Raw genomic sequence first — 15,011 nt, forward strand, 5'->3', positions numbered from 1 at the left:
AACTTCCATCCAAGTTTTGCTTTTTCTAACTTCTTACTTGTGAATGCATAATGAGTCTACCTAATCTTTGGGGTCATTATATAAAATGTACTTAACAATCTTCAACCAATTATGGTTTTAATGCGGATAGCAAAGATACGGTGGCCCAACAACAAAAAAATATTATTTTTTTGTATGTAGTATAATGATGATGTAAAATGCCTTCAATCATGCTTTGAAAATTCGTTGGAACACAACAATAATATCATTTAAGATATATATCAATGTATCAATGTCAATCATGCTATCAAATTCAAAGTCATTCACTTCTTCTTCTTTCTATCAAATGAGTCTCCATGCATGTTACAGTTTGAGTCACTTGTTAGATGAAAAATTCATTTGCAGAGTTAAACCTACCAAATATTGTGCTCAATCGTTATATGATCAAACAACTAACCATTGATTAAAAAATCAAACTAACTCGTTGAGTAGATTAATATAAGACATGTCCACAGAAACAAACAGTCAACTGAATGTTTTACCCCAACTACCAAACTAGCCTCAGTGATATATATATATATAAAAAAAAAAAAAAAAAAAAAAAAAAAAAAAAAACAATAGGACAGGGGTCTGTATGATTAATGGAGACAGGACATTGATATTTATGTCAGAATCTTAAAATCTATGGTTTTGTGAGAGTCTGTCTCTTACATTGCCTGTTAAGAACAACTTTACAAAGACGACTGCACAGCTTTAATAGTGTTTAATTGCACAATTCTAGCAATTAGCCTTTAGGGATTAGATTCATATTAAAGTTATAGGTTACAAGTCAATGACAGATAAACATCTATGGAACCATCTATCGAACCAACATCAAGTTAGTGATGGAACCTGATCGAACCATCTATCGCAATTTCTTTTATAGTTGTGCTGGTAACTCACACTGCAGTTACATTGACCAAAGGTTGTGTATCATTATCGAGTAGTATTCAACATTCGAAAACCGTAAAATGTTGAGACTAAAGAGTGACCTCATAAGGCATTATATAACCAAGGATATGAAGCCTGTACAAGAGAGTAAAAGTAAAAATGATCTGATCATATCTCATCAGAGTAGATACACTCGTCCACAAGCTGACGGAGATTAGGATTCTCCATTGCAGCCGCCACCCGTTCTTTATCATTCAGTTGTTTATTCACTGCAATGTAAAATATGATCCCAATGAGTATCAAAGTTCAGAGCAAAAGAGATCAACTTTCGTCAAATACAAAGACAGAAAGCCAGATTTATAGTTACTACTAAACCAAGGACAAGAGCAAAGTTTATAGTTTCCACACATAATCCATTATATTTGCAAGTTCTACATTGTTAAGGTTTATAGAAAGCATATGGAAGAGACGGTCTAGTAACACAGACTTCCTCACCTGAATCTTCATCAGCGTGAGAACCAGGAGACACTAGGATATCAACCTAAAGATGAGTAAAACAAACACAGAAGCAATCAAACATATATAACCAGAGAAACCTTTTAGAATTGGTCTTGATCAGAAAAATAATGAAAGAGCTTCCTTGTAAGCATAGATGACCTTATAATGAAGTGGCAAACATCCTTTAAGCTTAGCTCTCAGACAAAGACCAATTATAGTTGCCATACTACAATGCTGAACCGTCGGCGTAAACTTAATCCTGAGTTAACATCACAAATACACACAACACAATATAATCATCTAAAAGCAGAACAAAAAAGAACTCCATAGTATTTGGATCCAATTCCTATGACAAATCCATTAGAAAAAATTGAAACATTCTTCTGATCATATCTAAAAATCGATGTGAGGATGAAGTTTAAATAGTAGTAAGTAGTAACTCACACGATGCAATCGAGCTTGTCATCGACAGTAACAGATTCTTCAGAGAGAACACTTAGCTGCTCCAAGGTATAAGGGTGTTCTGGATCTCTTATATCTCTTACAAACTTTGCCCATATTCGTCAAAGATTCCCAAAAATAGCAAAACCCCCAAAACAAAATTGAACTAAACCAAAACTCAAAATAGTAAAAAAAAAAAAAGAAAGGATATCATAGATGTCAAGAGGATCAACACCATCATCTCTATACTGATCTTCTTGTGTACGAACGAGGCGTTCCTTCTTGGCTTGCACAACTGGATTCGCGTTTATCAGTCCCAGAGTCATCTTCTTCTTCTCGCGCTCTCTCTTTCCCTCAACCTTGCTTCTCTGTGTCCGGACACGACCTGATTGATTTGATTAATTTAGTAGTACTAGTGCCCTGCTTACAAAAAGGTCACGGGTTCGAAGCTTCAATACGTATTAAAGTAGACATATTTATATGTTTCTTGTGATTTGATCCACAAAAGTCTTTCCATTTCCATTATTTAACAAACAAAAGAAGAATCTTTTACATAGGTTTGATTTTTCGGTGCAAAACGGTAAACCACAACTCCGATTCTAGAACCTTCTTGAGGATCATCACAGTGTATAACATCGACATCGAATAGCTTCCGAGCTTTCTTGAAAAAGATCGATTCTTTCTTCCATCTCTTGAGGTGAGACATGAGGAACACTCTCTTGGATCCTTCTTTTAAGAGAATTAAACGCAGCGTTTTTAGGAGAGGTTCATAAAGATGGTCGTGATAAACCACGTCAGACGCTAAAACCAAGTCAACGTTTTGACCCAAAACCTCCACGTCATCGATTTCACCCCAACGGAGAGACGTCACGTGGACTTTCCCGCCGTTTCTAGCCGCGGCTTCAGCGTTCGCGTCTGCGTTGAATCTGAGATTCTCGATCACGTTTGGGAGATCCGTCACCGTGACATTAGCACCAAGCGTCGCAGCCGCCGCGATTCCGACGATTCCGGTTCCGGATCCGAGCTCGACGATGTTAAGCGGTCTAGAAGAAGAATCTGAGCCGTCGGATTGGAATGTCGATAAGGTGCGAGTGAGTGGGCTGGTGCTTGGGTCACGACGGTAGTTATCGAGAAGCGTGACGAGAGTTGTTGCAGGAAGCCAGAGCTTAAAGGAGATGCCTAACGACGGTAACTGCCGGATCATAACCGTTGATTCGATCGAATCGATCCGGTACATCTGAAGCTCCGATTCACCGGAAGAGATAATTTCACCGTCGACTTCGTTATCTCCGATTTGAAGCATTGTTCGTGTGGTCAAAGTACGGCGGCGCTTCTCCCTACTACTCCACTCAGTACTAACTTTCAAATCCCGATTAAATTAGGGCACTCGAATCTGATTACACGTGGAGGTTTATTATTGGTGATGTCGTCATCAAATTGGATTTGTAAAAGCCTCTAATCTAGACAGAGGGGTTTACAGGGTAGTAGTAGTAGTGAATGAATGATGTGAGATCGGAGTTTTTGAGAGTTTCAGAGAAAGAGAGGAGACGGAGAGGTGAAAGATGATAAAGGCAGTGATGATGATGAACACACAAGGCAAGCCACGACTAGCTAAATTCTACGATTACATGGTGCGCGATGCTTGTTGAGATCAATATTGTTTTCAAGTTTTGGTTTCTTCGATCAAATTGACCGATTTTGATTTGTCAAACTTGGGGTTATCAGCCTGTAGAGAAGCAGCAGGAGCTGATCCGCGGCGTGTTTTCAGGTTCTCGATCACCTCTGTACCTTCGATTCCTAACAATTTTATTGTCTGTATTACTAAGAGATCTAGGTTGAGATCACAGGAATGTGGTTTTTTTTTTTTTTTTTTGGTATGATCGTTAGAGGCTACAGTTTTGTTTTTTTGATTAAATTGTAAATTACAGTACTGTGCAGTAGACCTGAGAACGTAAGCAATTTTCTGGAGATCGATTCGTTGTTTGGCCCGGTAATGGCTTCTTCATTGTTTGTGCTATTTATATACAATCAACAATACGTTATTTTGGCTGAGTTAATATATTTACAGGACTCTCGGCTTGTATACAAACACTATGCTACACTCTATTTTGTGCTAGTATTTGATGGTTCTGAAAATGAGCTTGCTATGCTTGATCTCATTCAAGGTGCGTTTTTGTTTGTTTTGATTGGTTTATTATATAGTCAATCGCTATTGTTCTTAGATTCCAATATAATCTTAGATGGCTTGTCTGTTAACCTAGCTCCATTTCAATTTCTGTGCTTTGGAATGAGATAGTTCTGTAGTTTTTAGCTTGTTTCGAACATCTTGACCATATGGAAAGACAGAATTCGGAATCAGTATCTTGTTCGCAGTTCAGTTTCTTAGGCTCTTTGCTCTCTCATTAAAGCTTGTCGCCATGAATCAAGTACAAATGTGCCTGAGTAGTGTGCCAGCTCAATTTCTCGGGTATAGAATTAGAATGTAATCTCAGAGTATATTTATATTGGTATTGTAGTTCTCTTTCCAATTTGAGTCTCTCTTTAATCAAATTTTCGGTATAGTTCTTTCCTTTTAGGTAATAGACAGAGTATACTTGGCTTGTGTCAACTTCGCCTGTGACGGATTGTTGTTAAATACGAATTATTGATTATTCCTCTGCTCGTTGATTCTTTCTCAATTAAAGCTGTGAATTCATATTATGATGATCTAAGTTAAGATTATTGCGTTGGCAGTTCTTGTTGAAACACTGGACAAATGCTTCAGCAATGTCTGTGAACTCGACATTGTGTTCAACTACAGCAAGGTAATGGTTTTTTTTTTACAAAGAATAGTCCGTTCCACCATATACTCGATTTTATATTCAAAAGCTGATGCTACTGCAGACTTATTTGGTCACTCTTTTTAGATAACTTACCAGAAACAAACCCATGTTAAAGTAGTAATGCTTTTAATTTCTTCTTCTTTCTTTCACTCACATGTTACAGATGCACGCAGTGTTAGATGAGATTGTATTTGGAGGACAGGTACTAGAAACTAGTTCTGCCGAAGTCATGAAAGCTGTTAAAGAAATATCAAAGTAGCTCCCTCACCCTCCTCTCTCAGTCTCTCTACTGTTTTCTGCATTTGTGGTGTGGAGATAAACACAGTTGCACTTCTGTGTTTTTTGCAGATTAGAAGCTGCCTCAAATTCAATTTCACTTGTGCCGAAGTCTGTTTCCGGCTGGCGTGGCCGATAAGCTTTAAAGCTTCCTGAACTGTCACTGGAAACAAGAAGTCAGACAAAACATGTATAACAAAGGTGTCTTGATCCAAAGTCCAAACATGTTTTGTTTAGTTACCACCAAATGTTTCGTGAATGGGCTCAATGGTCTAACCGTGGGCCTAAGAATTGTAACTGGGGGGATGGATGGAAACTGCATGCTGTTTGAGAATGTAACAAAAACGATGAGAAGTTAAGATTATAAAATGTTAAACAATGTCCACATTAAGATTATTATGGATAATTAAACTAGAATAGAAAGTTATAGGGAGCTACAAGCCTACAAGGTAAATTATAGCAAGTACGAAAACGCCGAACGGCGTGCTTTGTGTGAAAAGAGTCAAAACGGAATTCGATGGGTTGGGGAAAGAAGACTGAAGATTCGAAAATGGTTTGAAGTGCCAATTCATATCCAATTAGTATCATTCTACCTTTTGAAATTCTTATGATCCATCTCTGCATTTCTCAGTACCAGCTTTTTGACCTTTTCTAGTACCCAATAGATAGATAAGATGCCTATGTTGGTTTTATATATATGCAAAAAAAAATTAAAAAAAAATATAACATAATAATGGTATATACTTTCAAAAATACAACACTGTTGTTACTACTGATTCCAATTCAAATAGGAAACACCTAACTTAATATTGGGAGAATGGGAGGGGATATTGAATCTTTTAAAGTATAAAGTAGTTGCATTCATATTAATAATTTTCAATTTACAAAAAAAAACGACGATTATCCAAATTAGGATGGAATGTTTCCCTCTTTATGCACCTAAAGCTATTGGGCTACAAGAACAAGAAAAAAGTTGGAAATTTTGTGTTGTGTTGAAGACAAAAGAATAGTATAAGTGGAAGATTCAAAGTGGAGTGTGATTTTTAATTGGGAAACGTTGAGAGCGAAACACATACTATATAAAAAAAAAGAGAAACTTGTTGGATAAAGATGATACAACAAATCGAGATATACATTTGTATTGGTCAAGCCAGTAGCAAAGATGTACCATGGACCAAAGTGACCACCTTTGATCATATTTATATTTGCATATCTTATGTTTTTTTTTTTTTTTTGTATAATCATGATGATTGATACCTCTCCCAATCTTGGGGCATTCCTCTAGTTGGTCCAACAAGTTTTCTTTTTCCACTTTTGCCCTTTTCACGTACGTTGGACCACTCCCACATTTGTTTCTCTTTTTTTTCCTCTTCCTAAATTAATCACAAAGAATTATTAAACCAATAAAATGTGTTATATCCCCTGAGATTTTCAAATATAAAAGTTTATTAAACCCAACGAACATTTGAATTTATGTAAGTAACAAATAGTATTAGAATTAAGCTATTTATGCCTTACCTACACCAAAATTGTTAGTATATTTTATCACTGTTAAGATTAATTTGTGTTTCTAAATTTTTTTATATAAAACAAGCAAAAATGGAGAGCTACACTCCTATATTACAGTCAAACGACTCAAACCATATATTAGTTGACTGAATACAAAAACTGTAGCTGAAGTCTTTTATAAAAAAAAAATACAGAACAGTTCATAACATAAATCTTTAGGAGATGTGAAGAGACGCTTTCGAGGGGACAACATGAAGTTACAGGAGCCGTAGACCAAAAAAAAAATCTGGTCTTAACATACGACAGCTGGAATTTGTACCTTTCTATTAACCGTTTAACAAAAAAATCACGGGGCTAATTTGAAAGATAATAATAATAAGTAAATTTTTTTTTTTGGTCAACTGAATTATATTGATGATTGATATATCGAGGGAAACGTTGCAAATAGACTTCTTAGATTCCAATTTCCAACTGTAATTAGTTTCAGTAGAAGTGCTCATAACTATTATGGTGGCAACACCAAAAAGAAAAGAAAACAAGTAATAGTATAACTAAACTGTAAACATCTTAATAAGTGACTGTTAATGACAAATACAGTATAACATTTTCCACAAATAATAACTTAGAGTAAAGTACATTTCTCCAAGTAGACTGATTCAATCAATTAATAGAGTATAAACAACAATATATACACATTATTAATTTTTAAGAAGTGTGTATAATAATTCAAAAGCAGAAAGCATTCTTAGTTAGCCCCTATAATGATTTTTACATTTTTTAAGAACGCATACCATACAAACAGAATTTTCAAAAAAAAAAATAAAGAGAAAGCAGAATCCATCAAAAGGGCAGAGATGAGAAAACATTCCAGTCGTGTTTTGTAACTTTTGAGGAATGTTTTTTTTTAATCTATTAATGTGAGTATGTGACCAAGACGACTCCTAAACCCAACACATACTTACATTAAATTAAAATAAACGTTATACAGTTAAACAAATTTTAGTTGTTGTTTAATGACTTATCATTAGATCGCTCTCTCTCTTTAACATGCATGCATGCGGAACAGAATTAAATCTCGCGGCTAGTGTCCACGTGGCGAACCTGATTAACGACAAAAGGATTAATTCAAGTAATCAGACTACTCGTCGTCGTCGTCACCAAAAAACACGATCTCTGTCTTGGAACTCGCGATACTTTTTTCGGAACGTTGTGGTTCCCACCGAATCCAAACATCATCATCGTTGCATCATCCCATCAAACACCGTGTAGTTTATTGCTTTCGTACTGGACTACGAGCCGGTCTTCTTTTTGTTTTGCGTATAGCCGTTTCTGTTTTTCTTCCTTTTTAGAGTTGTGTAAATTACTCTTGTCTACGCAAACTCGCAAACGTCAAAGTACTTATACAATTGTAGTATGTATGTATGTATATTCGAGTAAAACATCTAAATGTTTGCATACATGAACTTGTTGTAACTATATTAAATGTGTGTTATAAAATATATCTCATAGAAAATGCCATTTTAAGATTGTGATTTTCTGTTCTCTTGGAAAAAATAGTTTATTGCAAGATTTATACATATTGGCAAATTGATCTAGAGCTCGTTTGTTTTCCTCTTTTTTTTTTTTCATTCATAAGTCCATTTCCAATGGTTCTCTATTTTTGCCTCTATAATAGAGGAACTCTATAATAAAAATAAATTTTACTCCAATGGTCATCTATTCTCACATTTAAAATAAACATTGCTATTTTTTCCTCTATTTATAGAGGAATCCTATTTTTTTTATAAAGGATACTCTATAAATAGAGAAATCTCTATTTTAAAGATGAGAACAGAGAATCATTGGAATAAAACTCACTTCTATTATAGAGTTTCTCTATTATAAATGAAAAAATAAAAAAATTATTGGAGATGGTCTAAACAAACCATAAAATAATTTGTATTACTTAAATTAAGAAATACTCCTACTATAGTATTGGATTGTCATTTCATATCCAGAAATATATAGGTGAAATGTTTTTGAGGTATTTAAATTCAAAATATACTACTGAAAAACAAATTAAATTTCCAAATAAAGCAAATCCCGGAGTATAATTACAGTAGTTAATTACATAGTTTATTTATCAGCGTTAGTGAGAAATGGTTGGTTTATTCAAAATTCACAATACAACCACGCGCCGTTAAGGCCCGTGAGTTTAGAACGTGTAGGCGGGTGGTAGCGTCTTAATCACGGGTGGTTGGGTCGCGTGTGAGATGTCAGTAGCTTTGCATGTAGTGGCGAAACGTAACGCTATATGTGTCTCGGGGTAATCACGGTTTTATGTTTCGAGTTTATCAAATTACTATAAATATAGGTTACGTACAATAATTAGAGTTATAAATTGTATAAATAAATATAAACGTTCGACAGAGCATCTTTTGGAAAGTGGTGGTCGTCTCATTAGTCGAACTAAGTTTCGGCAATCTCAAGACGATCTGATTTTCACCTTTTTTATATAGTATATATTCAAAAAATAAATAAATTAAATGTTATGAATTGATAGGTAACTTGCTATTCGAAACAACTAAATCATTTTTTAAAAAAGAGGCTTGCGAAACAATGAGATAGCTTAATAACGAGACATTTAAGTTTATCGGAGATCAAGATCTCCGTTGTTCAGGTTTGGTGAATGTTTTAACATGGTACTAGACTACTAGTGATGAAGTCGTGGAATATTTACACAATCAGAAATTGAGTGACCCTTTTGTTTTAGTTTTCTAACTCAAATGCACATAAATAATTATATATATATATATATAAATTTATATTTGTGAATCATCATAATGAATATTTTGAAATTATACGTCTCAAATATTCTGAATTATAAAACCCCGTGATTATCCATCGAAACATATACATGTTCTTTGTACCGTATCATTATAATTTGGCTTATAGGGAAAAAAAAGTTATCATGTGGTATTACTATTAGGTATAATGATTTAAGAGGTGGGTCCAAATAGCTTTTTCTTTGTTTCTTTTCACTAGTTCAAGATCAAATTTATGGGGAGTATTATTAGTTCTTTGACCTTTCCTTTTTAGAGAGTCCTTCTTTGACCCATCGAGATTCAAGAGCAGAATCTCTCTCTTGTTAAGCTAAGAAAACATGAAAAGTGAAAAATAAAACATTTAAAAAGAATGAAAGAAGAAGAGATGTATATAGTTCATACATGTGTATGCATAGGTTCATTGGGGGGTGTTGCTTTGATCATTGTAGGAAGGTACTTCACTTGAATAGAGGGGATTCTTCCCTTTATCTTTTGGGTTCCTCACAATCTAATCTATTAGCTTTTCTTTTCATGCAGTATTTTTCTTGTTACTCTACAAACTCTTCCAAATCTTCGTGGATATTCTCATGTCATTATGATTCCAAATTCGTATTCTCTTTATTAAAAACCTCAACAGGAATTGGTTTCTCATGGTTTTCGATAAGTTACTATGAGTGTTTCTAACACGACAAAATGGAAGATTGTTTTGTTTGTGAATCATTTATACTAAGAGACAACGTGGTGTTTATATATGATTTAACCACCTAGTTTGTTTTCTTTTTCTCTAGTAAAATGTTTTAGTCGATTTATGAACAGAAATTATACTATTTAACAACTCGTATGATACTATAAAAATGTGATATATATATATAATATACTCTCTCGTACTATATATAATACTCTCTTTTGCCCAAAAATAAAATATTACTACTCTCTTTGTGGTATAGAGTTTTGTGAACTATTTAGGTAAATTAACCATCATTCATAACATGAACAAATACATGTCTAGAAGATTATAAACAAAATAATGTTAAACCTAAAACTAACAAAATTTTCTGATAATTATTAATGGCTAAATCAATGTAGCTGAATTCAGTTTTGACGTTGAAATCTTTAAATATGGCTCGTGGTCATTAGTGTGCAGCTGATGTGTGAAACACGAAACAGGCCATTTCTAAACTTGTTCTCTAACAAGATAGTGATAGGAAAACCAAACGCTTTGCGTTAATGAAACAAATAAAAGGTTGACTCGCTCATATATAAATCGCGTTGATATTTTCATTGTAAATTGTTGCTTATGTAAGGGGACGAATAATAGAGATGATAGTCATGTAAGCTTACAAAGTTGTAACTAACATTGTTTTAATTATATTCAGTTGATATAGTAACTCTTTTATGTTTTAAGATGATCATGGGTACGTTGTTTCTTGTTTGTCGAAATAAACTTCAAAAGGCGAGTAAATCATCTTGATTACATACCCAATTTGAAGTAAAAATCAAGTGTAAAATAGGGTAAGAAAATAATACAGAAAAACATACCATAATCAACATCATCTACAATGAAGTGTCAGTTATCAGTACCTGAACTGTGTGATAAGCGATTCATTCATCTCGATACACATGTCCATCATCTTGATCAGATTATCATTTTTTGTTTTATCAAAATTTTGTTTTTTTCTTTAGTTTTTCATTTACATTTGAATTGCAAGGCTTTAATTTCAGCTCCCCTAAATCTTTGGTATTATTTTTATGATATTTGATATTTCTCATGCATGCTTAAAATCGTTCCACAAAACGTACAAGAAGAAAAAAAAAACAAAAAAAATCATCAACAGTTTTTTTTTTTTTTTGGTAAAAGGTTAACAACAGTTTTTATTTTAATTGTTTTCTATACAAGATTTAAATTTGTGTCCCGGTAATTATAAAATTATACTTGTGCCCATCCGATTTATCTAGCTGAAGCTCTTCTTCTACCAATCGAGAGTCCATATATTTACAATAAAAGGAAGAATTTAAGTAATAGTAGGTAAAGCATTTAACATACAAAATCCATAGAAATAAAATAACACTATATAGGGACGAAGACTAGTATTCGTTGACGACAAGAGTAGGGGTAAAAAAAAAAAAAAAAAAAAAAAAAAAAAAAAAAAAAAAAAAAGGGTAGGGGTAGACTCTAGAATCTAGATATAGCTGCAAGTTTTGAAGAAATCTAATAACCAAATCTAAGTTATTTTTACTTACATCATCATGGATCATCATTAACCACATGAGGCTGAGCAGATATCGAACGTGTGATTGCGATGTGGAGTAGTAAAGGACGAGACCACGCGCGACAGTGCAGGAGCGCGTGAGATTCAGGGCTTTAGGGCAGAGAGATACGTAAAGAGACAGAGGTTTATAGCATTATATTTGATGGAGTGAACAAAAAAAAGAAATTAAAAAAATTTTGAGCCTCGTGATCGGAGATATTTGCAGTGATGACTGTACTCTTTCTTCCTCTTCTCTCCCCCTTGTCACGTGGGCTAAATTTTGACCACCCTTCTTCAATGACCATCAACATCACATCACACTCTCTCCTTCTTCAACGTTCTTTTTTTATGTAAATATCCTCCAAAAAAGATATCAATAATTTTCAAATGCTTCATAAACTGGTATCATACATGATACATGTAGGTTTACATTCGTGTGTGAGTGACATAATAATTGCTTTAAAAAGAAATGACGAATTAACAAGAGTTGTAACTTAGATGGTCCAAAAGTCGTACGTTTTCTCACCACAACGATAAGATTTACCATATCTACTTACACCAAACTTCAATCTATAATACTCAGAAGCACGCAATGAAATGATTTGGTTTTAGGCTTTTAGCATATGTTACCGAATATGTTCATCTTTAGACTGGCTTTCACATTTTGAAGTTTGCTGTCCTTCGACTAGCTCATACCCTTCACCTTTCTAACCAGGATCAGTTACTTTCTACATGGTTTCGACATTTTTGTTGCTTATACATTTTCCATTTTCTTTGATTTAATATTGATAATTTTTACAGATTACGCCATTTCTTATCATATCATACCATCCTTAGTCTTAAGGCTAATCAACTCCGTAACGAACTTGAAATAGGTTATATATAGGTCTATCGAATTGAGTTAATTATTCACACAACACAATCACATAGATTCTATATATAGACCAAGCATGTGTTATCTTAGTAGAAAAATATACTTGGCTGTGTGTGTCTGAAGAAACTTGATATCATCGTTTCATCGTATTTTATAATTAAAAAAATACATAAAAAAACAAGCAAACCCCATTTGAGTAAATGATAGTATTAAAATTACTTCGTAAAAAGCTGCGTCCCCACATATTCTATTGATTTTAAATATTCGTTTTAATATAAACCTGCATATAAAGCACATATACATGTCTCATTCTATATATAGGTGTGAGACCCCTTCTCCATTCTTCATTCACTTCACTCCAACGTGAAACCTGCAACTTAATTTATCTCCTCCCATTATTTTCTTTAGCTTCTCTTAAGATTTTACACTTAGGGTTTTCAAAGAGAGAGAGAGAGAGAGAGTGAGAGAGAGAGAGAGAAGTGTGTGAGAGCGATGATGCAGACTCCGTACACTACTTCAACGCAGGGTCAGTATTGTCATTCTTGTGGAATGTTCCACCACCACAGTCAAAGCTGCTGCTACAACAACAACAACTCCTCCAACGCCGGTTCTTACTCGATGGTCTTCTCCATGCCAAACGGCGGCGTTTTTGAACAGACCGGCGAGGACTATAATCACTCTTCCTCCGCTGTTGACTGCACTCTCTCACTTGGAACTCCTTCTACGCGGCTTTGTGAGGAGGACGAGAAACGTAGACGCTCTACTTCCTCTGGTGCTTCTTCTTGCATCTCCAACTTCTGGGACTTGCTTCACACCAAAAACAACAACTCGAAAACGACACCGTTCAGTAACGTTCTTCCTTTCTCCTCTAACAAGCCAACTCGTGGTTGTTCCGGTGGTGGTGGTGGCGGTGATTCTCTTCTCTCCAGACGCTGTGCCAACTGCGACACTACTTCTACTCCTCTATGGAGGAATGGTCCTAGAGGCCCTAAGGTGACTAAATTATTAATATTCCATTATTTTTCTTTGAATGTTTCTTTTACATAAACAATTAGAAGGAAGATTTACAACAAAAAGAGTGACATTTCATCCTTTTTGTTTTGAATATTTGCCTATCTATTTTTTCACTAGAACCAATAAATCCCTTTCTCCATAGCTTAATTTATTGAAAGAAACATTAAAGAACGATTTTGATGGACTGTAATTATTTGAATATAGTTCTTTTGAAGTATGCGACTTCTTATAAATAATCAACAAATATTTGCAAAACGAGACACTAATTAAGTTCATCCCTTTTTTTTTTTTCTCCAGTTCTCTATTGCTCTATTTATTGAAACAACATTAAATATATAGAGATATTAATGTTTAAATGATATGGATGGTTTTGGAATTTGTAGTCCCTATGCAACGCATGCGGCATTCGTTTCAAGAAGGAAGAAAGAAGAACCACGGCGGCTTCGGGAAACATCGTCGTTGGAGCTGCACCGGTTCAAAACGAGCAGTACGGGCATCACAACTCCGGCTACAATAATTACCATGCTGCCACCAGTAACAACAACAACAATGGTACTCCGTGGGCTCATCATCACTCGACGCAGAGGGTTCCTTGTAACTATCCGGCAAACGAGATCAGGTTCATGGATGATTACAACGGGGGAGTAGGAAACAATGGTGAATCCGACGGTGCTCACGGTGGCGTTCCGTTCCTTTCGTGGAGGCTTAACGTGGCGGATAGGGCAAGTCTTGTTCATGACTTTACCAGATGAAAGGGAAAAGAAGAAAACGACGTTAGATTCTTAAAAATCTCCATGTGGTTTAATCATGTCTAATTAAAAAAAAAATGTTATGAAAAAAAAAAAAAACATTAGAAGTGTATATCGATAGACGATGTTGATGTTATTGATAGCGACGGTCTAACTTATGGTTTATCTATAAAAGTACCGTTCTGGTCAAATTTAAAATTCATTTTCTATATATATATTTTTAAAAAATTTAACCTTCTTTAAATGGAAATTTTCTCTGCTTTAGTCTAAATAATGAAAATCATATTTAATACAGTTAGATTCTTCAAACAACAGTGTTCGTGATAAAAACATGTAATCAAAATATTAAGAAAGCAAAACAAAATTGAAAGAGAGATGTGCATAAAAAAAAAAACATAGACCAAAAATAGAGACATAGGATAGAACTCTTTTAATGTATATAGTTTTTGAAGTTGAACGGAGAAGTTTCAGTTCCACCTGAGTCCCTGAATTTCACAACTGAGAGACTTTAATAAATTATTTTCACTGGTTAATAAAAATTAGAAAAATAGAAATAAAAGAGAAAAAAAAATTAAAAGTTTTGGGGGATAGCTGTTTGGTAGTGTGAAGATTGAAATCTGATCGTCGAATTGGGGAGAGATATAAGATTCTGATCGTACCAATGTGTGGGTTTTGGAGGTTACTGTTGTGTTTCAGTTTGGATCAGAGAGCATTGTAGTGATTTAATGAACTTATTTTTGTCGTATTATGCTCTGTTTCTTCTCTCCCTCCGCCCTTTTTATATATTTTGACCGTCGTTTTGTCCTTTACTACTCCCACCTCTATCTTGACCTTTTGTTCGTGTCAATATGTGCTCTACAGAATAT

General features: G+C 34.4%; 4 protein-coding genes across 4 annotated transcripts; 2 read left to right on the forward strand and 2 right to left on the reverse strand.

The window, feature by feature from the left end:
• Window positions 1-884: 884 nt before the first annotated feature.
• On the reverse strand, window positions 885-2,194 carry LOC104791313 (MIP18 family protein (DUF59)). The gene is made up of 5 exons (XM_087453216.1): window positions 2,059-2,194; window positions 1,852-1,956; window positions 1,567-1,666; window positions 1,405-1,450; window positions 885-1,178 (listed from the first exon to the last, which is right to left on the reverse strand). Exons 1-5 carry the CDS (start codon window positions 2,172-2,174, stop codon window positions 1,078-1,080), a joined length of 468 nt encoding a protein of 155 aa, XP_087309342.1. The 5' UTR covers window positions 2,175-2,194; the 3' UTR covers window positions 885-1,077.
• On the reverse strand, window positions 2,133-3,151 carry LOC104791312 (uncharacterized). Its single transcript, XM_010517161.2, has 2 exons — window positions 2,402-3,151; window positions 2,133-2,268 (listed from the first exon to the last, which is right to left on the reverse strand). The coding sequence occupies exons 1-2, from the start codon at window positions 3,149-3,151 to the stop codon at window positions 2,203-2,205; spliced, it is 816 nt and encodes a 271-aa protein (XP_010515463.2). The 3' UTR covers window positions 2,133-2,202.
• LOC104791311 (AP-3 complex subunit sigma) lies at window positions 2,741-5,337 on the forward strand. Its single transcript, XM_010517159.3, has 7 exons — window positions 2,741-3,479; window positions 3,574-3,616; window positions 3,777-3,838; window positions 3,917-4,013; window positions 4,582-4,652; window positions 4,834-4,925; window positions 5,019-5,337. Exons 1-7 carry the CDS (start codon window positions 3,411-3,413, stop codon window positions 5,083-5,085), a joined length of 501 nt encoding a protein of 166 aa, XP_010515461.1. The 5' UTR covers window positions 2,741-3,410; the 3' UTR covers window positions 5,086-5,337.
• A 7,364-nt stretch (window positions 5,338-12,701) lies between these two features.
• On the forward strand, window positions 12,702-14,336 carry LOC104791314 (GATA transcription factor 18-like). Its single transcript, XM_010517163.3, has 2 exons — window positions 12,702-13,375; window positions 13,780-14,336. Exons 1-2 carry the CDS (start codon window positions 12,875-12,877, stop codon window positions 14,146-14,148), a joined length of 870 nt encoding a protein of 289 aa, XP_010515465.1. The 5' UTR covers window positions 12,702-12,874; the 3' UTR covers window positions 14,149-14,336.
• The last annotated feature ends 675 nt before the right edge of the window (window positions 14,337-15,011 follow it).

This window comes from Camelina sativa, chromosome 6, assembly GCF_030686135.1.
Source record: "Camelina sativa cultivar CO46 ecotype springtype chromosome 6, ASM3068613v1".
NCBI classification, from domain to species: Eukaryota; Viridiplantae; Streptophyta; class Magnoliopsida; order Brassicales; family Brassicaceae; genus Camelina; species Camelina sativa.